At 50.9% G+C, this 22510-nt stretch overlaps 3 protein-coding genes across 15 annotated transcripts in view; 1 reads left to right on the forward strand and 2 right to left on the reverse strand.

Annotated features, from left to right (window-relative positions):
• LOC135976036 (nascent polypeptide-associated complex subunit alpha, muscle-specific form-like) overlaps window positions 1-22510 on the reverse strand; it is a 1165876-nt gene that overhangs the window by 336920 nt on the left and 806446 nt on the right. The gene's annotated exons all lie outside the window — the stretch shown is intronic.
• LOC101944363 (zinc finger protein 420-like) overlaps window positions 1-22510 on the forward strand; it is a 71967-nt gene that overhangs the window by 26630 nt on the left and 22827 nt on the right. For 4 of the 13 annotated variants that reach the window (XM_042847031.2, XM_065569405.1, XM_065569406.1 and 1 more), the window contains exon 1: window positions 16711-16855. The exons of 4 other annotated variants lie outside the window; for them this stretch is intronic. In XM_042847031.2, the coding sequence (XP_042702965.2) occupies window positions 16711-16855 (145 nt within the window). Of the gene's footprint in view, window positions 1-16710; window positions 16856-17178; window positions 17315-20370; window positions 20511-21819; window positions 22438-22510 lie in introns of those variants that run through there. 5 more of the 13 variants (XM_065569411.1, XM_065569410.1, XM_065569409.1 and 2 more) reach the window with 5 other exon arrangements.
• Window positions 3869-16496, reverse strand: LOC103306941 (zinc finger protein 883-like). Its single transcript, XM_008176561.4, has 5 exons — window positions 16357-16496; window positions 15004-15092; window positions 13928-14054; window positions 10397-10510; window positions 3869-9947 (listed from the first exon to the last, which is right to left on the reverse strand). The coding sequence occupies exons 2-5, from the start codon at window positions 15082-15084 to the stop codon at window positions 8314-8316; spliced, it is 1956 nt and encodes a 651-aa protein (XP_008174783.4). The 5' UTR covers window positions 15085-15092; window positions 16357-16496; the 3' UTR covers window positions 3869-8313.

Genomic DNA, 22510 nt, shown 5'->3' on the forward strand with positions numbered 1-22510 from the left:
TTAACTGCAACACAGCTTGAGGGTGATATGTCATGAGTTCGGTGCTGCTCCCAGCTTTCACTTTTGGGGTGGGGAGTTTATTTATAAATATAAGAACGCCCATACTGGGTCAGACCAAAGGTCCATCTAGCCCAGTATCCTGTCTTCTGACAGTGGCCAGTGCCAGGGGCCCCAAAGGGAATGAACAGAACAGGTAATCATCAAATGATCCATCCCCTGTCGCCCACTCCCAGCTTCTGGCAAACAGAGGCTAGGGACACCATCCCCGTCCATGCTGGCTAATAGCCATTGATGGACCTATCCTCCATGAACTTATGGATTTACCCAGAGGCCCCCTTATATCCCAGTGGTGGGCATACCCTTTGAATGTGTCAGAATGGATTTTGTTGGGCCACTAGAGAAGAGCAAAATGAGAGCAGTTACAGCACCTCCTGCAGGACTTCCTGGACGTCTTGTCAACCCACTCTGGATGGACCGTCATAAACCATCACATCACAACACCCCTGGGACAGAGAGGGACGGATGACGATTGGCCTCTTCCCCGGAAAATGTGGACTGCCGTCTGCCAGGAACTGGAGGAGATGCTCAAGATGGGAGTGGTTGAACAATCATGAAGCGAATGGTGGAGCCCAATCGTCTTGGTCCCAAAACCAGATAGGAACATCTGATTTTTGTATCAGTTTCCAAAAGGTCAATGCTATCTTCTGGTTTGATGCACACCTGATGCCACACATCAAAGAACTCCTAGAGCAGGTAGGGAGAGCCAAATATCTGTTGATCCTGGACTTAACAAAAGGGTATTGGCAGATAACCCTGACGCCAAACTCCCGGGCGAATACTGCCCTTCCCACACCATATGACCTCTTCCAGTTCATCACAATGCCATTTGGGCTACAATCGCACCCCACCCCACCTGACCTGACTAAGAGCTCCCAGCCCCAGCAAGTGCGTTGGCTGACCAAACTGAAGAGGCCTTTCAGACTCTAACTCCCAAGCTAGCTGTTTCTTTAGTCCTCATAGTTCCAGCTCCAAACCAATGCCTCAGAAGGGGGACTGGGGGCCATCCTGTCTCAGGAAGTAGACAGGGAAGAACACCCCATTTTGTATCTGAGCCATAAGTTGTTTCCCAGAGAAACCCATTATTCAATGATTGAGAAAGAGGCTTTGGCCGTGAATTGGGCTTTTGATGCCCTACGTTATTATTTACTTTGCAGCACCTTCACATTCATTACTGCTCATGCACCTCTCAGATGGTTACACAGCATGAAGGAGACAAATCCCCAGATAATGCGTTGGTACCTCTCCCTCCAGCCATATGACTTCTGCGTATGTCATCGACTGGGTAAGGCCCACGCCAATGCAGATTTCTTCTCTAGGTTGGGAGGGGAGGAGACGGACTGCCTTTTGGGGTCCATCTTAAGGGGGGGTCTTGTGTGATGGGGCATTGTGATGGGGTTGGAACTCACCACCTCCCGCTGGTCGCTCCGGGAATTAGCTGAGTCTATGGGGAGCGCCCTCTGCTGGTGGTGTCCCATCCATGGTCTGTTCTCTGCTGGTGTCCGGACCTGTGTTGCTCCCTGCTCGGCAACATCCATTTCAGGCCACTGCCCTCCAGCAGTGCCCCCTAGTCCAGTCTTTCTCTGTGCCCTAGCCACAGTGATCAACCACACCCCAACGTCTAACCCTTTGTGTCAGGGGTCTGGTGCAGTCCGCTACTGCCATGTCCAATGGCTGGGCGCACGTGCAAGGGGGGACCCAGGCCTGCCCTCCACACTGGGTCCCAACCCAGGGACCCTTTGGCAGCAGCCTTCCTGCCCTCCTCCTCTCCCCTTGTGTGTCTCTCTCCCTGGGCCGCTTTCCCTTTGGCCCCTTTGCACCGGTTAGGCCCTTCCCTCAGGGCCTGCAGCCTGGCAGGTGGGCTGGAGTTCCCTTCAGCTTCCCAGAGCCTGCCTAGCACTGCGCTGTCCCAGGTGCTAGTCTCCTCACACAGGAGACAGACCTTCACCCTTTGAAGGCCTGGGAGACACTGCTTGCTGCGCTCCTGTGCAGCCTTTGGGTAGGGCCTAGCCTAGCCCTGATTGGCTGCTGGCCTGCGCAGCCGCTCTGGCCTATTCTAGCCCCCTCTCGCATGAAGGTGAGGCAGCCGCCCCACCACAGGCATACATAACTCCTTCTGGACTAGTCTGGGGTAACCCCACACTATGGGCGGAGGAGTTCCTGCCCCTCAGACCATACTCGGCATGCTCCAAGCGCTATGCTAGTATAAAAGGGGGCAGCCCGGTTCAGGCTGGGTTGACAACCAGAGAAGGAGGATCTTTGGGCGAGGCTCCAGCTGAGGCGCCGTCTCAGCCCTTTCCTGCTGGAGCCTGAGATCCAGCCCAAAGATCCGTTGCCATCAGGATCCCAGGGAGTTACCTGCGCTGAGGAACCGGGAGCCCTTGGTCCCTCATGGACTGCAACTTCAGGAAGTTCGGTATCTCCTACCCGTGTGAGGTCAGCGTGATCCAGTGGCATTCCTCGCTGACCCAGTGCTGGCCCACTCCATTAGTCAAAGCCCTGGATTAGGGCCCGGTGCAGTCAGATGGTCCCAGGCCTCCCCCCCCCCCTACCACCTGGGCCGCCACACCCCCTCCGATGTTGGCTGCTAGGCCACACTGCCCTGCATCTGGGGGCTGCTAATATGGACTCTGGCCACTAGGCCATGCTGCCCTGCATCTGGGGGCTGCCGCTTTGACCCTGACCCGTGAATCTCATCATGGCTAGACCCAATGCAGTCTGGTAGGCTGAAACTGTGGTATCAGCACACCCCCTCCCGGAGCTGGAGAGCCTGAGAGCCTGTCCAACAAGGGACAGGGTGTACATATACACCGTGACTGGGACAATCTACCCCTCCCAGCAGAAATGATTCAGACCTGCTGATAGTGGAGGGGCACAATGTAAAGGGAGGGGAGTGCCCCACGTGTCACCTCTGGGAGGAACCTTCCAGCCTCACATCCCAGGCCAGGGCAGCCAATCCCACCAGCTCCTGAGGGGTTGGGGGCCACAGTAATGGGGATCACAGGCTTCTGAGCCAGCCCCAGCCCAGGGAGACTCTCAGCACCACAGTGTCTCCCCGGAGCTCCTGCGCCCTCGTGGACACCTCAGCAGGGGGAGGGGCGCAGGCAATGACCCGAACTTGGGCTGAGCAGAGTGACCCTGCTACCAGTGTCTATGGGGAGCAGAGGGGGCGGGACGGAGCCGCTTCTCCCACCAGCTGAGGGGGGCCGCTCCAAAGGGCTGCCTTTGTGCAGCATGGCAGCTGCCTGTGAGAGAGTCCCCCTTGGGAGGCGGTGGTTGTCACCGCTTCCCACCCAGGTGTGGCTGCTGGGGACGGGTCGAGTGAACCAGAGAACCTCCGGCCCCCCCCCCCACATTTCTGGCTTGCTCGAGCCCTGTCACCTCCATTTAGAACCCTTCAAATGAGACCCCCAATCTCAGCTGGGCCTGACATGACAACCCCAGGCCAAACCACATAGGTGTGGCAGCTAGGCCTGGTGATGACAGCAGAGAAATCCACCACCCCCCAAGCTCTACTACCCCTCCTTCCTCCCCTCCCCTCCCCCCAGCAGGCAGACACATGGCCCCTGGCCCATGTGTACCCCCACTACTCCTGAAAGCCTGAGAGGGGAGGTCATTTTTCCTTACGATGCTCTGAGCCTCCCCAGGTTGCAGTGGGAGATGAAATGTGTGCCCACCCAGCTGTTCCTATATGAGAATCAACGGATTAATATAGAGGGAGCTGATAAGGCTCCATTTTGGGCTGCTTGATTTTCACCCACATTCTCTACGGTTCTGGCCCATGTCGCTTATTGAAAGACATGACTCAATATCCCTTTTACACATTTCATTAAAATGCACACATAAAATGAAGAACACACCTCCTAAACCTAAAGTATTATGAACACTACTCAGCTAGCTCTAGGGTATACAATACCGTGATCATGTTCAGCTCAGATCAGGAAATCCATCAGTTAACAAGTATCCTGCTTTGGAATCAAGTCATCAGTTCAGCCAAATCATCAGAATTATACAACAAAAAATCAACCCTTATAAATCCTAAAGCAGGAACCCAAGGAGGCAGTTGCCCATTTAGTTATTAATCCCAATTAGAGAACTTCACCCAGGCAATGTGATCCACCCTGAGCCGATGCAATATTTCAATACACCAGTTTATTGTTCACATTTAAGCCACAACTTCAGGGCTTCTGCCTTAGATTTCACCAGTATGTGGCTAACCTTCTCCCAGCGGCTTCCACAGATGAAAACCTTAGTACAGATACAGATTCAGACCTTAATACACAGGTATTTAACAGTATCTATCCGACAGCTTAGGTTCTTAGAACACTTTCACAGAACAAGGAGCACGTTCAATCATTTTGTAGGGCAGCATTTTAGGCTTATTTAGATTAGGGAATTATTATTTGTAGCGCCTTCCCTGCGTGGATGTGGCAGGTTTCATACACACATGCACACGCTGCGCCCCACTCTACCACCAAAGTAGAATAGAAAGGCTGGGGCGTCTCCCAGTGAATGAAAACACGTATGGAAATATAGAAAAAATAACAAGACACTGAAATGGACAATTGACTAACTCTGGACTCACAGAGTGGGAGTTAGAGGACTCAGGAGATGGGGTCGCAGGCTCAGTACTCCACATTCGCATGCTTTCTCAGGTAGGAGAAGACAGGTCAAGGCTGGCACAGCCTGTTGTTGATGTTAAGACTTCTTTCCCCAGAAGGGATCAGTTCCGGGGTCCCGGCATGTCCGTCTTTCTTAGGTTGCTGGTACAAAAGGGCTTCCACCTTTACTTTGGTCTTTTTGGTTGATTCCAGCTCACCCCACATTACAGTCACTCCCCTGAAGTCTCCGGGCAAATGAGGAGTGCAGGACGCCTTGGTTACAGACAACGTGGCCGGAACCATTTCAAGTGAAGCAGAATTTGGGCTATCGTCAGTTTGGAAGAGTCCCACTTAACCCAGCAGTTTTCTTAAAAGATCGGTTGTCGTGAACCACGTACAATGTGGAGATTTGAACCCCAAAGATCTCAAAAATGAAAATACCAAGGACAGTTTGGAGGAGGTTTCCATAGCCTGGCTTGGGGGTTAAAAGGCTGAGCCATAACAGCTGGTTTCCTCAAAAGAGGAAAAGGGGTCTCAGCTCCCAGAAAAATAACAGGTGGGAAAAACAACAACAGAAAAAACCTATTGCATCATGCATCCATTGCCATTCATAAAAAGAACCAGGGACATCTCATGACAGACATTATACATCTTTGCTTTGCAGAGAAGAGGGGAACTGAGTGACCCGTACAGTCTAATTTGGTAAAAGGTTTCACAACTTGTCTCCTTACATAATTTTACTTTAAAGGTTGTCAAAACATATTCCATTTGAAATAGAAACAACTGAAGTCTGGTTCTGTGCTCTCCTATACACTAGTTTTCTCACCCATTCCACCACCTCAACCTTGGAGCGATGATGTACTGCAGAATGCTTTAGTCCACAGGGGTATTTTACATCAAATAAACTTTTTAGGGTTAGCCACCACTTCGTATATTACTTGCAAAAAGCAAACCGATGCAAGTCACAGTGTTCCAATATAATTCAGGTTATCACTAAATTAGGCTTTAACCTGAAATTAACTTAATTGGTAATTTCATTTTCACTGGTTACAAGAACATATTCAAAGATTATAAAATGTTATCATACGTGTTAGTTTCCTTTTAATCCCCATTTCCACCAAGTGAGCACTGTGTAAATGTGATCTACACCAGCATAGGCGCTTTCCACATCTGAGAGTTCATATTCTCTGCGGCTTTGGACATAAGTGTTAGTGGAAGGGGTCTCATGCTATGTGGGAAGGTTTGCATCATGAGAAAAAGGACCTCAACTCTATATTCACACCTTCCACTCTTTCAAAGAAGCAGAAAGTTGAGGTAAAGTGGCACAACTGCATAAGACACAAGAGCAAAACTACGAGACAAAAGCCTAAAATCAGGACTCAACGTCTGTATATCCAGCAGTCTGAAATTGGAATCTGACATATGCATTCCCTCATCAGTTACCACCATTTCCAACAGCATGAAATGCCTTGTTGCCCAATCAGGCTGGCGAAGGAATGTCCTCTGAAGGCATCAACTATTTCTCACTTTGCCTCATGGAACTTTGGATCCAAATAGTGAAGGACCTTCCAATTGAACCATGGCATCCTTTGGGAGTGTATCTGAGACACTGAACTAGGGAGCAGTGTTAAAAAACAAACAGTTTTACCTGGACTGTAGTTCACCACAGCTTCCTTCTTTGGGGCAAAAATCAACTACTGGGTACCTTCTATATCAAACTGAGTTCTTGCCAAATCCTTGGCCATGGTCAGGGTACATTTACCCTTCTCTGGAATTGAATCCTTTACAAAACCACCCAAAATGTGAGCAGTGTTAGTGAGGAATGGCTTCCCCAAACACACCCAATTTGTTTATTTGAACTGGTGGCACAGGTCCAAGTTAGGGACTAGAAACACTCCTGCATCAGAATCCCTGTAAGTCACCAAAGGAGCAGAGTATATTAAAAACAGATATTCTGCAGCTATATCACATTCAACACAGAGTTCATTGTAGTGCACATCTGCAGCATCTCTCATGGGCAAGTTCACCAGAAATGAACTTCTATTTTTTCCAAATCAACACAGACAGAGACAGCGTTTCCCAAGTCATAGGACACACGCACCCAGTTACTTCAGTTAGTTACACAATTTGGGGTGTGCTGTTGTTCACCATTTCAGAGTGGAGCCCTAAACCCACTACTGTTGCCTTGGCAGTATGCCCAACGGTTTGGAGCATCCTCTCCTGATGAGTGAACTGCACTTGAGTTTTTTTCATGTCATCATGCAGCAGTGGGGGAAAGACACAACTAAAATAAGGAAGGACTCTTTTAGCAAACAGTCATTTGTCCCAAAGTCCTTGATAAATCCGAGCTACATCCCAGAGAACTAATATTCAATAATGTGACGAAATGGCCTTCAGAAGAGAGAGAACAATCCACAACACAGAGCAGTATAAGTCACTTTCTCTTTCATACAAAGTGAAATTCCAGAGTGGATTACCTCTGATTACTCAAAAATAATCAGGAGAGCAGATTCCCCCATCATTTTCTCCTCTGATCCATTCAAACCTGCTTCATTCAACAGCACTTCATTATTATGGAGTCGTGTTATTTAGAAAAATAATTAGCAACATCGTAATGGAGGAAAACTGCCACCCTTCTCATCTGCTGACAATCCCAGATCAGCAGGAAAACGTCCAGGCCAATAGATGGAAACAGGGATAAAAGCACAGAATGATCACTCTGTGTTTCGGATCCAGTGGAATTCCCCATCCAGGTCTGTGACACTTGCATCTCTAGCCTTAATGAGTCGGATTTAGGATCAAATTGCAGAGACTCTTTGGGAGGTGGGGGGTAGAATAAAGGGAGGATAAACTCCATTGTGGCTCACACAGACACCAGCGCTGCTGGAGGGAACAGGCATAGTGATGGTCATGGAGAAGGAGGGAATCCATCTGACTCAGCCCATTTCCTTCCTTTGTCACAAAGGCCGAAACGATACATTTGTCTCACTGCTGTGCCTCCTCTTCGTTATATTTAAATATATTTTAAATACGAAAAATAGTGAAAAAACAAACAACCTGCTGTCCAGCACAACCTGGACCAGCGTGAGAACAACTGGGAATGAGACAATCTGTTGCCAAAGGGGGAACTTGGTGATTAACAGTTGCTCTGGTAGTAGGGTGACAGTTTGAATGTGAGCCTCAGGGCTTGTTTAGACTATGAATAATATTGGTGTCGATTAGGACAGGTCAAAGGGGAAGGTGCTAGCTAACCCCAACCATTGTACCTGGGCTATGTCAACATTGCAAAGCTATATGTGTGTTTACATGAGGATAGCTACCTCAAGCAGGCCAACTCCATGGAAAATCCTAGAGGAGACAAAGCCAAGGTCGATTTTTTGCTCAGTGTAGCTACTTGAGGTCACCCCTATTTCCCCCAGCAAGGGCTGATGGACATTCCTGGCAGGAGGGACACACTCCTATGACTCACAGGAGAAAAGAATTAGTAGAAAGGACCACGGGAGTCACCCCTGAGAAGAGTGACTTGCAAAAGGAAAAGCAGGCAACTCACCTGAGGAAGCTGAGAGAACACGGTGATGCAAATGGTGCAAACAGCCCTAAAAGGTCACTATGTAAGAATTAGCAAATGTCTTTTTAAAAATGTATTTTTTCTGCCCTACACAAAGTTTTTATGCTGTGTATCTCCCTTGTGAAGACTCTGATGTCTATTAAGGTGTGAGCTTCGGATGAAACTTTTCCCGCACTCACAGCATTCATAGGGTCGCTCTCCTGTGTGGATTTTCTGATGATTAATAAGCACTGAGCTCCAAGTGAACCGTTTCCCGCACTCACAGCATTCATACGGGCGCTCTCCCGTGTGGATCCTTTGATGTTTACTAAGGTCTGATTTGACAGTGAAGCGTTTCCCACACTCACAGCATTCATATGGTCTCTCTCCTGTGTGGATCCTCTGATGCCTAATAAGGGATGAGCTCCGAGTGAAGCTTTTCCTGCATTCACAGCATTCATAGGGTGTCACTCTTGTATGGCTTGTCTGATGTTTAATAAGTTTTGAAATCTTACTGAACTGTTTCCCGCACTCACAGCATTCATACAGGCACTCTCCTGTGTGGATCCTCTGATGATTAATAAGGCCTGAGCTCTGAAGGAACGTTTTCCCGCACTCACAGCATTCATAAGGTCGCTCTCCTGTGTGGATCCTCTGATGATTAATAAGTGCTGAGCTCCAAGTGAACTTTTTCCCGCACTCACAGCATTCATAGGGGCGCTCTCCTGTGTGGATCCTCTGATGTTTATTAAGATCTGATCTGGCAGTGAAGCGTTTCCCACACTCACAGCATTCATATGGTCTCTCCCCCATATGGATCCTCTGATGTCTAATAAGGGTTGAGCGCTTAGTGAAGCTTTTCCTGCACTCACAGCATTCATAGGGTGTCACTCTTGTATGGCTTGTCTGATGTTTAATAAGTTTTGAAATCTTACTGAACTGTTTCCCGCACTCACAGCATTCATACTGGCACTCTCCTGTGTGGATCCTCTGATGATTAATAAGGCCTGAGCTCTGAAGGAACGTTTTCCCGCACTCACAGCATTCATAAGGTCGCTCTCCTGTGTGGATCCTCTGATGATTAATAAGCGCTGAGCTCCAAGTGAACTTTTTCCCACACTCACAGCATTCATACGGGCGCTCTCCTGTGTGGATCCTCTGATGTTTATTAAGATCTGATTTGACAGTGAAGCTTTTCCCGCACTCACAGCATTCGTAGGGTCTCTCTCCCATATGGATCCTCTGATGTCTAATAAGGGATGAGCACTGAGTGAAGCTTTTCCTGCACTCATAACACTGATAGGATCTTTCTCTTGTATGACTTGTCTGATGTTTAATAAGGTTTGATTTCTCACTGAACTGTTTCCCACACTCACAGCATTTGTAGAGGTTCTTTCCCATGTGGATCATCTGATGTCTAATGAGGGTGGAGTTCAGAGTGAAGGTTTTCCCACACTCGGTGCATGTATTTTTTCTCTCTCCTGTAGGTTTTATCTGCTGGGCTTTGATTTGCTTGAGGTCCTTGTGAGTTCCTTGACAATAAATGGATTTACCCTCTTTCTCTCTGGGCTGGTTTCTCTGCTCTCTCTCTGGCCTGTGCTCCCTCTCACAGGCTTTTCCCTGCACACGATGCCTGGACACATTCCTTTTGGATCTTTGTGATAATCCCCCATGTGGTTCCACTTGCTCACCATCTTCCTGCTGAGGATTCTGCTCCTCGTTCTCACTCACCATCCCAGCACCTGCTCGGATAGAGAGAGAAACCTCAGAAACAGGGATGGAAAAGGGGAAAACAAACCAAAATTAGAGTTGGAGAGAGAGAAAAAAAAAGAACTAGTAGCTGAATTCTCCAAAACTCTTCTCCATAGGGGAGAGAGGAGGGAACCAGTTCTACCTCCGAAGAAGTGGGTTGTAGCCCACGAAAGCTTATGCTCTAATAAATTTGTTAGTCTCTAAGGTGCCACAAGTACTCCTGTTCTTTTTGAGTTCTACCTCCGCCTCCCATCAGGGAGGGAACGACTGCCAGGTGTCAATCAGGAGCCATAGGAAGCCATTTGTGACAGCTGCCCTGAGGATAAAATACCTCCTGGGGATAATCCCAAACTCCAAGAGCTCACAGGGTGTCTTTAGGGAGTCCCAGCTGTTTCTTTCAGGCACTGAGAGTTCTGGAATTGATTTAATGATTCCTCACCTATGCAGACACCTCTCAGGATCCCTCTTTCCACAGAGCCCTGGAGATCCAGGACCCACGGCTCCTCCCCTTGTTCCAGCTGGGAGACCACATCGGGTTTGGACACTGGAAACCCTGCTCCGGGGAAAGAAAACAAGCGAGATCGGGGAATTCATGGGACATTCGTCACAAAGAAGATACTATTACTTTAACCCCAGCCCATTTTAACCAGTAAAATCCTGGGGGCAGCTCCCTAGGTGATCAAACGTGCATGAGTAAGGCTAAGATTTTGTCAGGGATATTTTTAGTAAAAGTCACAGACAGGTCACAGGAAATAAAGAAAAATTCACAGATGTCATGACCTGTCCGTGACTTTTACTAAAAATATCCCTGACAAAATGGGGATCTGCAGGTCCCCACATCGCCTGTGACGGCTGAGCAGCTGCTGGTTGGCTGGGAGCTCTGGGACTCCATTGGGTGTCAGAGTTCCAGGTCCCCCCGCCCCCTGTAGCTGGATGCTGCAGGCCTCCTGCTGGCTGCAGCAGCTGGGAGCTTCACCGCCTGCAGTGGCTTGGAGCTCTGGGGGGCCCCTGCCACCCACGACAGTGTGGAGTTGCTGGGTTCCCCCACCACCTGCAACGGCCAGGAGCCACAGGATATCCCCACTGCCTGCAGCTCCGGGGGCCCCGCTGCCCCACAGCAGCTGGTAGCTTGGGGCTCTCTTCGGCAGCCTGGAATTGCGGGGTTTCCTCCGCCACCCATGGTGGCCAGAAGCTCGGGGCTTCCCTTGGGTGGGGGTACTCCACAGCTCCCGACCTCCGCAGGCTGAAGTCACAGAGGTCTCTGGAAATCACGGATTCCCTGACTTCCGCAGCCTCTGTGACTAAATCGTAGCCTTACTTATGAGGGATTTAACTAGCCCCATCTCTGCTGGGAATAGGGTTGCCAATTTTGGTTGGATGTATTCCTGGAGATTTCATCACATGACTTAATCTTTAATTCCTGGAGACTCCAGGCCAGTCCTGGAGAGTTGGCAACCCTAGCAGGGAGGACACAGCCAGACACTGCTCATCAAAGGGGGTCCTAAAACACAGAGACACAAACTCCATGTCCCAGAAAATTAAGACACCAGCCATAAAATAAGTCACCGTGGATCGGCTTCTAATTCACAGAGAGAAACCCAGGACCATTGAGCATGGGCTGGTGGGATTCAGCGCAGTAAGGAATAGGAGGGACTGGGGTGTCACTGAATGTCGTATCTCAGGGCTTGTCTACCCTTCAAACACTGTAGCTGCACTGCTGTAGTGCTTCAGTGTAGCACTCCCTACAGCAACGGGAAGGGTTCTCCCGTCGGCATCGGTCATCCACCTCCCCGAGAGGCAGGAGCTAGCTCAATGGAAGCATTAGTTTCTATTTAAAGACCAACTATTCTAACTACTCGCAAATTCACCCGTTTATTTGGATTGGACACATTTTTCACGGCCATTCAGGGAAGAGCTAATTGTCCAAATAAGGGGTTATTTGATCAAGAGGTTCCTAAAATACAGCCCCCCCCCCCCCACATCCTACACAGCTTTTTATAAAATCATCTTGCTCTTGTAATTTTGTGTTGCATGGAGCTGGGGCTGAAACTATGGTTCACATTGTCCCCCGACTGATCCCAGTAACTTAGCATTTATCTCACTTAATACATGGCACCTACTGCCTCTTTGGGATACCAGGAGTGAAAAAAGTTAATAACTGTAGAATTTGGAATTTAGAAGAGCACAAGCCAAACTGATGAGTCAATGCCATTGAATGCACTAGTGCAGCAAGATGAAATCTCTGTTAACTGCTAGAGGATGTCTAGCAATCTGCTGTCACGGGTTGGCTCAAGGGGATGTGCTGTGGCCACTGAACCTGATTTACACTCATGACTTTGAGACTGAGCCCTGCCTCTACTACCTTTCAGACAATGTGTGTCTTGCATCCTGCAGATATTCTTCTAGGAAGTTTTGCCCTCTCATAACAAAATGTTCGGGTTAAGAGTAATATTTTAAAGTGATCTAAAATCCACATCCACATTTTTTCCCAGTCTGCGCTTAAAAGTTTTGCCAGAATAGCTCTGTCGGTTAGGAATGTTAAAAATCAACATAGTTATGCCAGCAAAAGCTCTAGGGTAGACACAGTTATAGTGGCAAAGAAAAAAAAAAAACATTAAAAAAATCAAGGTAATTAAATACCCATAAACTACATTCATTCAAAGTTCAAATTGCCCTGTGCTGATTCATGTCATAGAATCATAGAACATCAGGGTTGGAAGGGACCTCAGGAGGTCATCTAGTCCCACCCCCGGCTCAAAGCAGGACCAATCCCCAGACAGATTTTTGCCCCAGACCCCTAAATGGCCCCCTCAAGGATTGAACTCACAACCCTGGGTTTAGCAGGCCAATGCTCAAACCACTGAGCTATCCCTCCCCCATGTCCTTTCAACATGTGCATGGCAGCTAAATGTAAACCTCTGAAAACTATGAAAGGAAGAGTTAAAGTACATGCCACGCCTGCAATACAAGCTTAGCTCCGCCCCTACCATAACCCTGGAATTGGCACTAGCCACTGGGAAAGGTTCAGTAAGGCTCGTGCAGAGGTTTACATACTACAAAGGGAAGTGGAGAATTCTCCATCTCAGGAAGTTTTCGAGTCAAGACTGGATGCCTTCCTGGAAGACCCTTTAGTCAAACACAAGGTATTCAGCCCAATACAGCAGTAAATGGATGCAATTCTGTCTCTTGTGTTATAGAAGAGCTCAGATTAAATGACCTGATAGTCCTTTCTGGCCATAAAAGTCTATAAATCTACAATAGAGACAAAGGAGGACTAAAATAACATGTCACTGTTTGTGTTCTGTTCCAGAGATTGGAATACTAGCATTTATCTGCATGCCCTCCAGCTGTCTGCAGTGTCATCTTGAGCTGTAATTTGATGAAGGACGGATTAGTTGGAGCAGCTTGGCAGAGCTGTGACTGTGATATGAAGAGAGGTGCATGTGAACCTTGAGGGACCAAGTCTGCCCCATTTCCGTGCTGAGTGTTGTAGGTTGTGTCAGTGAAGGGGCACGAGGGTGTGTTCTTGTCCCAGAGATTGTCAGCAGCCTGGTGGCATATGTGCTAGTGGTCTCCAGGGTTCAGTCAGGGCAAAGTGAAGGCAATGACTCAAAAGGAATCCTCAGGGAGAGGGTAAAGGGGTGATATCACTTTGCACGTCTGAGATGGTTTGTGTGGAGCGGGATCAGTGTTTGACTGCCAGCCAAGTGTCAGAAACTTCTGTTCCCTACATGGAATCTAAATTCAAGTTTTGCATTAGCAAAAAGATGATGTTAGACTTTATGTTATACTGCTCCTGTGCTCTGTTTCCAAAGTGTTCTGTAACAGTGGAGGGCAGAGTGCTGGTACGTGTCATTGCCATGTTGGGGCGTTGCTGAAACAGGGCAGAGTTGAGGTTGCATTGTGGGGGTGACGTGAACCTTAACTCTGCATTTCCCCTTCTAAGAACCGAGGGGACGGGAATCCTTACCCAGCAATGTCACATTCTCATAGTTCTCCTGCATGACGTCTCTGTAGAGGGCTCTCTGAGCGGGGTCCAGCAGTGCCCACTCTTCCCTGGTGAAATACACAGCCACCTCCTCGAAGGTCACCGGCCCCTGAAAGAGCAAGAGCCCTGCACTCAGTACTTGCTGCGCCAGTCAGAACACCACTATTCATGGGGGGAAAGGAGCCAATCAAATGGAAGCTCTTGGAGGTTCGCAGTCAACAGAGTCTCACCCCACACCACATTGAGCATCCAGGAAACACCAGGATGAGGAAACAAACAGGAAGCCCCTTGTCTCTCCCAGTCCCAGCAGATCCATCACACATCTACTAGCCACAGACTGATACAGGAGATGGAGCCCCTCACAGGGTCCAGGGAGAGCTCCCTGGTAGGAAGCCCAACACCCTCCTCATTGTGAGGAGCTGGATATGATGGGAGGCGCATCTCCCCTAAGCCACACTGGTGGGTGCCCCCTTCATCTTTCAAATCCACCATTGGTTAGTCAGATCAGGCTCCAGCACTGGGAATCTGGTCAGCTTTCCTAGCCCCATCTAAGTGGGTTGTTTCCTCTTCCACAAATTAGGGAATTTCCACATTCCAGTCTCATGGGTCTGTTCCTAGAATCTCAGCCACATATTTAAAAAGTCCCAATAGGTTTGCCTGGCCTCCTCCCTTTCTCCACCCTGTGAACTTCCTGCCCGCTCCTCCCTTTCTCCACCCTGTGAACTTCCTGCCTGCTCCAACCTCCTACCCTGTTTCCCCGAAAATAAGACAGTGTCTTATATTAATTTTTGCTCCCAAAGATGCGCTAGGTCTTATTTTCAGGGGATGTCTTATTTTTCAGAAATGAAAAATGCCTTATTATCGGTGGATGCCTTATTATCGGGGGGATGCCTTATATTACAACGAGAGGCAAAACTGTAAGTAGGCCTTATTTTCGGAGGATGTCTTATTTTCGGGGAAACAGGGTAGTAGACTACGCAAACATTCCCCTATCCTGTGATTTGCTGTCCCTCTCCCTCCAGGAGGAACCCACCAGCAAACCGTCCAATAATCCTTACCTGAACCGGCTCCATTTCAGCCATTTCTCTTCCCTGTCCCATGGGAGGATGGGATGAGCTGGAGCGAAACCTGGATGTCATTCTGCAGCCTGGCAGGGTGAGAAGGGCAACTGCAGATGTTACAGAACTGGCGTAAGTTAATTTCACATCATGATTTCTGCTCCCTCCCCTGCCGGGCTTTTTCTCTGCAAACAGATATCCTAGATTCTGCCATGCCGGGAAAATGCTTGGTAACTTTATTATAGGGTAGACCTGGCCCCTCCCACCAGGGCGAAGCCCACAGACACATTTTTAAGGGGTTACGGGAGGACCGCTGATCACTCGCCCGTCAACTCCTGTACTCGACCTAATTGAGAAGAGTAAGGGGAGTCGATAGGAGAGTGTCTCCCATTGACGTCGCGTAGTGTGGATCCCACGGTAAGTAGATCTAAGCTACATCAATTTGAGTTACGCTACTCACGTAATTCAAATTGCATAGCTTAGATTGACTTTTCCCTTTAGTGTAGACAAGGCCATAGTCTCCCAGTAACAAAGTCTCTGAACAAAATGCTAGAAAAGTGCCCCTTCCATGCCCTGTTGCTGGCAGTGAACAGCCCCACCCCACTCTAGAGACAGCTGTGTCTGAGGACTCCCCCAAACAGCATCCACTAACCCCTGACCCCTTTTGGGGAATGACTGAGGAGTCAGGACAACAATTTCCCACCTAAACAAGGACAAATGGCTGCAGATAAAATGGGTGGGAAAAGCCTCCAAATCTGAGGAGAATTTAAATGGCCATTTGAGAATTATGGAGAAAAAATAAAATAAAATGAAAGAATAGAGAATGAATAATTGTACAGGAAAGGGGGAAATCTCCATGGATTTTTTATCCATATGCGATAATGAGAGAGAAAAGGGGGAAAACTAGAAGGAATTTTTAATCAATATTTCAGAGGGAAGTGGCACAACCAGGGAAAGGATGCCATTCACTCCCCCTGTTACCCCCACCTGACACACACACACACACACCTCTGCCCTTGGATTTTCCTGACTGCACAAAGACAGTTCAATCTACCACATATTTCACACGGTCTTTCCCCTCCCTACAACTCTGGCTTTCCCCCATCTCTTCCCTTCCTGACACCTCCGCCTCCAGCCCACAAAGGGGAACCACTTCTCTTTCCCCATCGGAATCCCAGTTGTGACCGGGGCGGATCCTGGCTGCAGCTGAGAACAGCAGCTCCCACGCTTCTGGCAGGCACCTTAACAACTAGGGAGCAGATTCCCAGGGGCGGCAACATCTGAGAATCCCTTGGGCAGAGAGTCACTTTCCTTCCCGTCCCCAGCGCTTTCCCCGGGGTCTCTCTCAGTCACCTGGAGTCTCTGGCTCGCAGTTGATGTTGGCAGAGTCCGGGGCTGCACTGGGGGCTAGTCCCACCCTGGGTTGGGCACGACACGAGCTTTAATGAAGGTCTCTCCCCAGCACAGACCCTGCTGGGGAAGCAGCAGCTGCTCGTCCAGGGTTTCCAGATCACAACGGACTGAGGAAGCAGCGTCTCGTGTTTTACCGAGCACCCGCCCCCACGTGCTGCCCGGGCTCTGATCTCGGTGCTTTGTTCTCCCCAAGCCCTGCCTCCTTCTTCCCAGGACCCATCGCTCCCAGGGGCCCTAACGGGGGGTGAGCGGGGCAGCCGCTCAGGGCACAAAGCCGCGGGGTGGTGACAAAAGATGGGGCGAGGCGGGATCGAGACCCGTGTCCCCAGCCGGAGCAGGCGGTCTCCGCGGGCGGCGCTAGCGCCGGGGCCGGGGCTGCAGGCGGGCAGGGCGCTGGGCGCTGCTTGGCTGGCTGCTGCCACCAGGACTAAGCGGGCCGGTCAGTGCCATGGGCTGCGGCTGTTCCCGGGGCCTGTGGGGGGGGGGGCAGGGTCTGAGCAAGAGGCGGAAATTGGCGGGCGGGGGGCGAGGGGCTTTTCTATTCCCCGCTCACGGGAACGTCTCCGCGCAGGTTTCCCCGGGGGGACGTTCCTGGGGGCGCAGCAGGGTCAGGCCCAGAGACCCCGGAGCTGAGACTCGCTGGCCCCAGCGTCTCTCCGCCAATCAGGGAGCGGGGCGTTCTGACGCGCACCCCCCTCCGCCAATAGAAGGCCGCGCGTGAGAGAGAGCCCGGCGCTTCTCAGCGTGCCCGGGGAGGGCTGGCGCGGGAGGACGGGGATATGGGGCACTTCCGCTTCCTGCGGCTGGGCGCGCTCGTTGCCTTGGCAGCCTGACACGTCACTTCCGCTGCGAGGAGAGTCGAACTACGCTGGGCGGGGCGCCTCTCGCTCGAGCCCAGGTAAGGGAGCGCCCCGGGTTCAGCCCCGCCCCGCCCCCAGCCGGCGCCTCCTGGAGCCCCCTGGCGCCTTCCCGCTTCTCAGACGAGCTCTCGTGTCCCGGGGGCGGGGCCTGGTCCCTGGCGGCCCCGCCCCTCGGCCGGGCGCTGCGCTGTGGGCGGGGCCTCAGCCCCGGGGTCTCTGGCCCTGCCCCCGCTGCTCCCCGGGCCCGAGCAGCGCCCCCAGGATCGGCCCCGCCCCGGCCAGCGGGGCAGGGCGGGGATCAGGCGGGGGCAGCGGTTCCCTTTCAGGAGTCGGGTGTGTCTCGCGTGCCCCAGGTTACAGCTGTAGCAATACCAGCGTGTCACGCACAGGATGACTGGCCGTGGCTGACTGTCTCCGCTTTACCATCTAATGATAACATACATCAACTGGAATGTAAAGATTGTACTTGTGTTTCAGCGTACAGGACAGAGCAGTGTGCACAAGTCATTGTGTAAAATGTAGTTTGCACTGACTTCACTTGTGCTTTTTATGTAGCCTGTTGTAAAACTAGGGGAAATATCTAGATGAGTTGCTGTACCCCCTGAGAGACTCCTGTGTACCCCGAAGGGTACCTGTACCCCTGGTTGAGAACCACTGATGTAGGGGAACCCAGACCCACCCGCCGTACCGACTTCCAACCCAGTGCCCTAGGTGGCTGGTTCGGCGTTGCTTACCTTGCGTCAGCCTCAAATCAGCTTCACTGGGTCGCCTCATTGCGCCCCATCATGGCCAGGAGTCAGAGAAAGGATGGCGCGATTATTGACACTTTCACTATTCTCCTTTTCAGACTTTGCCCCATTTTCTCTCTAATTTTCCAATGTTAATGTCACAATCTCAGATTTGGGATATTTTCCCACCCATTTAATCTGCAGTAAATTTTCTTTCTTTCATTGTGAAATTGTTGTCCTGAATCATTCCCCAAATGAGAAGGGGTTTAATGGGTGGAGCTTGCAGTGCCGTGAGACACAGCTGCGTCTGGGGTGGGATGGGGTGGCCATTCTCCGCCAGCAACACGGCATAGAGGGGCACAGGAAGAAAAAGTCCCTAAAGACTGTCCAGCACAAGGTTACACAGTCCCGGCTACTGCTACCCACAACTGCCCAATGCAGCTCCCCGCAACTGCAAGTCACCTGCCACTCCCTGCTGCTGTCCCCTCCAGGGCCGGCTCCAGGCACCAGCGAAGGAAGCAGGTGCTTGGGGCGGCCAATGGAAAGGGGTGGCCCGGCCGGGTCTTTGGTGGAATTCGGTGGCGGGTCCCTCAGTCCCTTTCTTCCTCTTTGAGCAGTCGCAGAAGTGCCGCCAAAGAGGAAGAGAGGGAGCGAAGGGTAGAAGAATGAAACAGCATGATACAGCTGCTGCCGAAGTACCGCCGATCAGCTTTATTTTTTATTTATTTTTTCTGCTTCACTGCTTGGGGCAGCAAAAAATACTGGAGCCAGCCCTGGTCCCCTCCCCACTGCCAGGGAGATTTCCTGCTCCATACCCCCCCTTACTTACCCTCTTAAAGCACCTCCCCAAAGGGCTCCCTGCTGCCCATGTGAGTGTGTGTGTGGGGGGGAATTATTACTCTGTTTGTTGAAATTCCATATACAATCCCGTAACACTATCCCACTATTCTCACTTAATATAAAATCTCTTAAGATTTGGGTGGTTTTCTCTCATAGTCAAATATTTCTTTTTAGACCTATTTCTTCCCCAATTCTCAGAGGTAGATATAAAATATCCCGTGTGCAGTGCTGTAGAAGCCATGGTGGTCCAAGGACATTAGAGGTTGCCACTTTGATTTGTATAAAAAATTTACGTGTTGTTCTCTGTCCCATTCCTTATGAATCCTAACATGGTTTAGCTTTTTGGTGGCACTTGTGCACTGGATGGAGTTTTTCATTGAGCTGTCTACAGCAACATGCAGCTCCCTTTCTTGAGTTGTGTAGCCTATAATATGTTCTGCCGATGCCACTATGTCTGATGCTTATTCGGTAGAGGTTTCTTCCTTCTTCTTTATTTGAATTTCCTCTCCACACTAATGTTGGGGTGTCCTCAGCTTGTTATCATATGCATCAATTTGTTGCCATGGCATTCTTGTGGTCAGACATCTGCAGATGTTCTAGCCAAAAGCTGGTGTTAGCTCACGTTCCTGTGGTTGGCTGTTGTCGTTATGGACCAAATTCCCCCTTGACACTCTAGTTCAGGGTTGGGCAAACTGGGTATGGAAATTCTATGGCGGGCCATGAATGCTCACGAAATTGGGAGTGGGAGGGGGTGTGGGCTCTGGGATGGGGCCAGAAATTAGGAGTTTGGGGTGCAGGAGGGGGCTCCGGGCTGGGGCAAGGGTTGGTGGGGGGGGGGAGTGAGGCCTCTGGGGTGCGGCTGGGGATGAGGGGTTTGGGGTGCAGGAAGGTGCTCTGGGCTGGGACCAAAGGGTTCGGCGGGCAGGAGGAGGATTAGGGCTGGGGCAGGTGGTTGGTGCGCAGAAGATCGGGGGTGCAGGCTCTGGGCGGCGCTTACCTCAAGCAGTTCCCAGAAGCAGCGGCATGTCCCCTGTCTGGCTCCTACGCATAGGCGTGACCAGGCGGCTCTGCATGCTGCCCTGTCTGCTGGCACCGCCCCTGCAGACCCATGGGCCGTGATTCCTGGCTAATGGGAGCTGCGGGTGCAGCACTTGGGGTGGGGGCAGCGCACGGAGCCCCCTGACTGCCCCTATGTGTAGGAGCTGGAGGAGGCACATGCCGCATTGTCTCTGCTACCCAGAGCCGTGGCATGCGCAGAGCGGGGCAAGACCTGGCCCCGCTCTGCAGCTAAAGCGCCAGAGCAGGGTGAGCCCCAGACCCGTTCCCCGACGGGAGCTCGGGGGCCGGATTAAAATGTCTGATGGGACAGATGCAGCCTGCGGGCTGTAGTTTGCCCACCCCTGCTGGATTTCCAGTTTCTGGATTAACATGTGGGCAAATGAGATCAGGATGCCTCCCTGTGGGGAGGGGATTTGAGTTATCACTAAATGCCGGGGAAGCCACTCAGAGTCTCTCTCTCTGCTCAGGATATTGGGTTGAGCTTCCTGGGTCAGACACTGCTGCCTCCCTTGCAATCTGGGAATCAAGACTGAGCAGCTGCTGCTCCCCTGACGGAGTCAAGGCTAGGGAGTGACCTTAAGTAAAGCCTCCTCTGTGCCCAGACAAGGTGAGGACTTTCTCCAGCTGTAATTATCCCATAAGGTAGGGTTACCATTCGTCCGGATTCCCCCGGACATGTCCGGCTTTTTGAGCTAAAAATAGCGTCCGGGGGGAATTTGTAAATGTCCGGACTTCCCCCCCATGCAGAGCACGCGCGGCTAACAGGGCAGCCGGCCGGATGGTGCCACTTACATGGGGCTCCGACAGCCAGAGAGAGCCCCTCCTCCGCTTCCCCCTCTTCTCCCCTGCAGCTGAGAGCACTCCCTTCCTCCCTGCATTCGGAGATCGCCTCCAGCAGTCTGGAGCTCCTCCCCTGCTCCTCCTCCACTGCTGCCCAGCGTGCCGGGACAAACGGCTCAGGCCATTCTTGAGCAAGCTCACAGAGACGTTAGGCGAAGGCCAACAACAAGGGGGCCAGGGGGTCGGAGAAGGGGCAGGGAGGTTTTGGAGGTGGCAGTCAAGAGACAGGAGGGGGGTCGGGAATTCGGGAGGGGGGCTTTCTGGGGGGGGGTGGATAAGGTTTTGGGCAGTCAGGGTACAGGTAGGGGGTAGGGTCCTGGGGGACAGTTAGGGTTGGTGGGGTCTTAGGAGGGGGCAGTTAGGGGACAAGGAACAGGGAGGCTTAGGTAGGGCGTGGGGTTCTAGAGGGCAGTTAGGAGCAGGGGTCCCAGGAGGGGGAAGTCAGGGGACAAGGAGCTGGGGGAGGGTTGGGGGTTCTGGAGGGGGCGGGAAGTGGGAGGGGCAGGGGCAGGGCTCCTCCTGTCCTCTTTTTTACTTGCTGAAATATGGTAACCCTACATAAGGCAGCCCTAGGCTTTGCCAACACCAAAATCGGAACCAGAAACTTTAGGTGATTAATAGAGACTTCAGGGAAAATGCTGAGGACGGGCATGAAAATGACTGTGCACAGCTGCTCCCTCATCCTGCATATCTCCTCCCTTAGCAATTACAGGAGTTGATCCAGCCATAGGACAGCGAGCACCCAGGAATGGCTGCCCCTCAGCCAGAGGGGGAGAGACAGGGGAAGGATGACATAAGGAGAAAAGAGGGAGAGACTGAAAGGGGCAGTGGGAGAAATAACTGGGAAGAGATTCCCAGATCTCTGACCTGCCCCCACACACTTATTGCAGCATCCCTGGGCAGATTCACTTTCCTGTGACAAGGTGAGGTGCAGGGAGAGGAAAAAACAATTCCCTGAACCGCTCGCTGTGGGAGTGTGCTGCCCTGGGGACAACATCGGGGGGGGGGGGGGGGAGGAATCCCCCAGAGTCACTCCTTTTGTTCTGCTCTTGTCTCGCAATTGGTTCTCAGACTTTGTTACTGGGAGAGTTTTAAAATGTCCCTGTGGTTTAGTGCTGGTGGAAGGGGCTGGGTCAGTGCTGTAATAAAGTGACCAAACATTTCCTCAGAATAGAATTATAGAAATGTAGGGCTGGAATGAATCTTGAGAGGTCATCTAGTCCAGCCCCCTACACTGAGGTATTTGTCCAACCTGTCCTTATAAATCTCCAATGACGGCGATTCCACAACCTCCCTTGGTAACTATTCCAGTACTGAACTAGCCTTCGTCACAACTTTGTTACGTGGCTGACTCAGATTCCGTTTGTGATCCACTATAACCCCCAGATCCCTTTCAGTAGTACTGCCCCTAGCCAGTTAGTCCCCAGTTTGTAGTTGTGCATTGGATTTTCCTTGCTTAAAATGTAGTACTCTGCAGTTTTCTTTACTGAATTTTGTCTTGTTCTTTCAGATCATTTCTCTAATTAATAAAGGTCATTTTGAATTCTAATTCTATTGTACGTGCTTTCAACTCCTCCCAGCTTGGTGTCATCTACAAATTTTATAAGCATACTCTCTACTCCATTATCCGTGTCGTTAATGAAAATAGTGAATAGTACCAGAACCAGGAATGGCTCCTGTGTGACCCCCATTAGGTAAATCATCCCAGTTTGACAGCAAACCATTAATACTTTGAGTGCAGCCTTTCAAGGAATTGTGCACGCATAG

The sequence above is a fragment of the Chrysemys picta genome, chromosome 16 (genome assembly GCF_011386835.1).
Source record: "Chrysemys picta bellii isolate R12L10 chromosome 16, ASM1138683v2, whole genome shotgun sequence".
Taxonomy (NCBI): domain Eukaryota; kingdom Metazoa; phylum Chordata; order Testudines; family Emydidae; genus Chrysemys; species Chrysemys picta.

Excerpts from the sequence above, each read along its gene's own strand:
- LOC103306941 (XM_008176561.4), bottom strand. The coding sequence starts at position 15,084 with ATGACATCCAGGTTTCGCTCCAGCTCATCCCATCCTCCCATGGGACAG. Across the intron at positions 14,055-15,003 it reads CTGAAATGGAGCCGGTTCAG|GGGCCGGTGACCTTCGAGGA; the intron begins GTAAGGATTATT and ends TTGCTCTTTCAG. Across the intron at positions 9,948-10,396 it reads CCTGAGAGGTGTCTGCATAG|GTGCTGGGATGGTGAGTGAG; the intron begins GTGAGGAATCAT and ends CTATCCGAGCAG.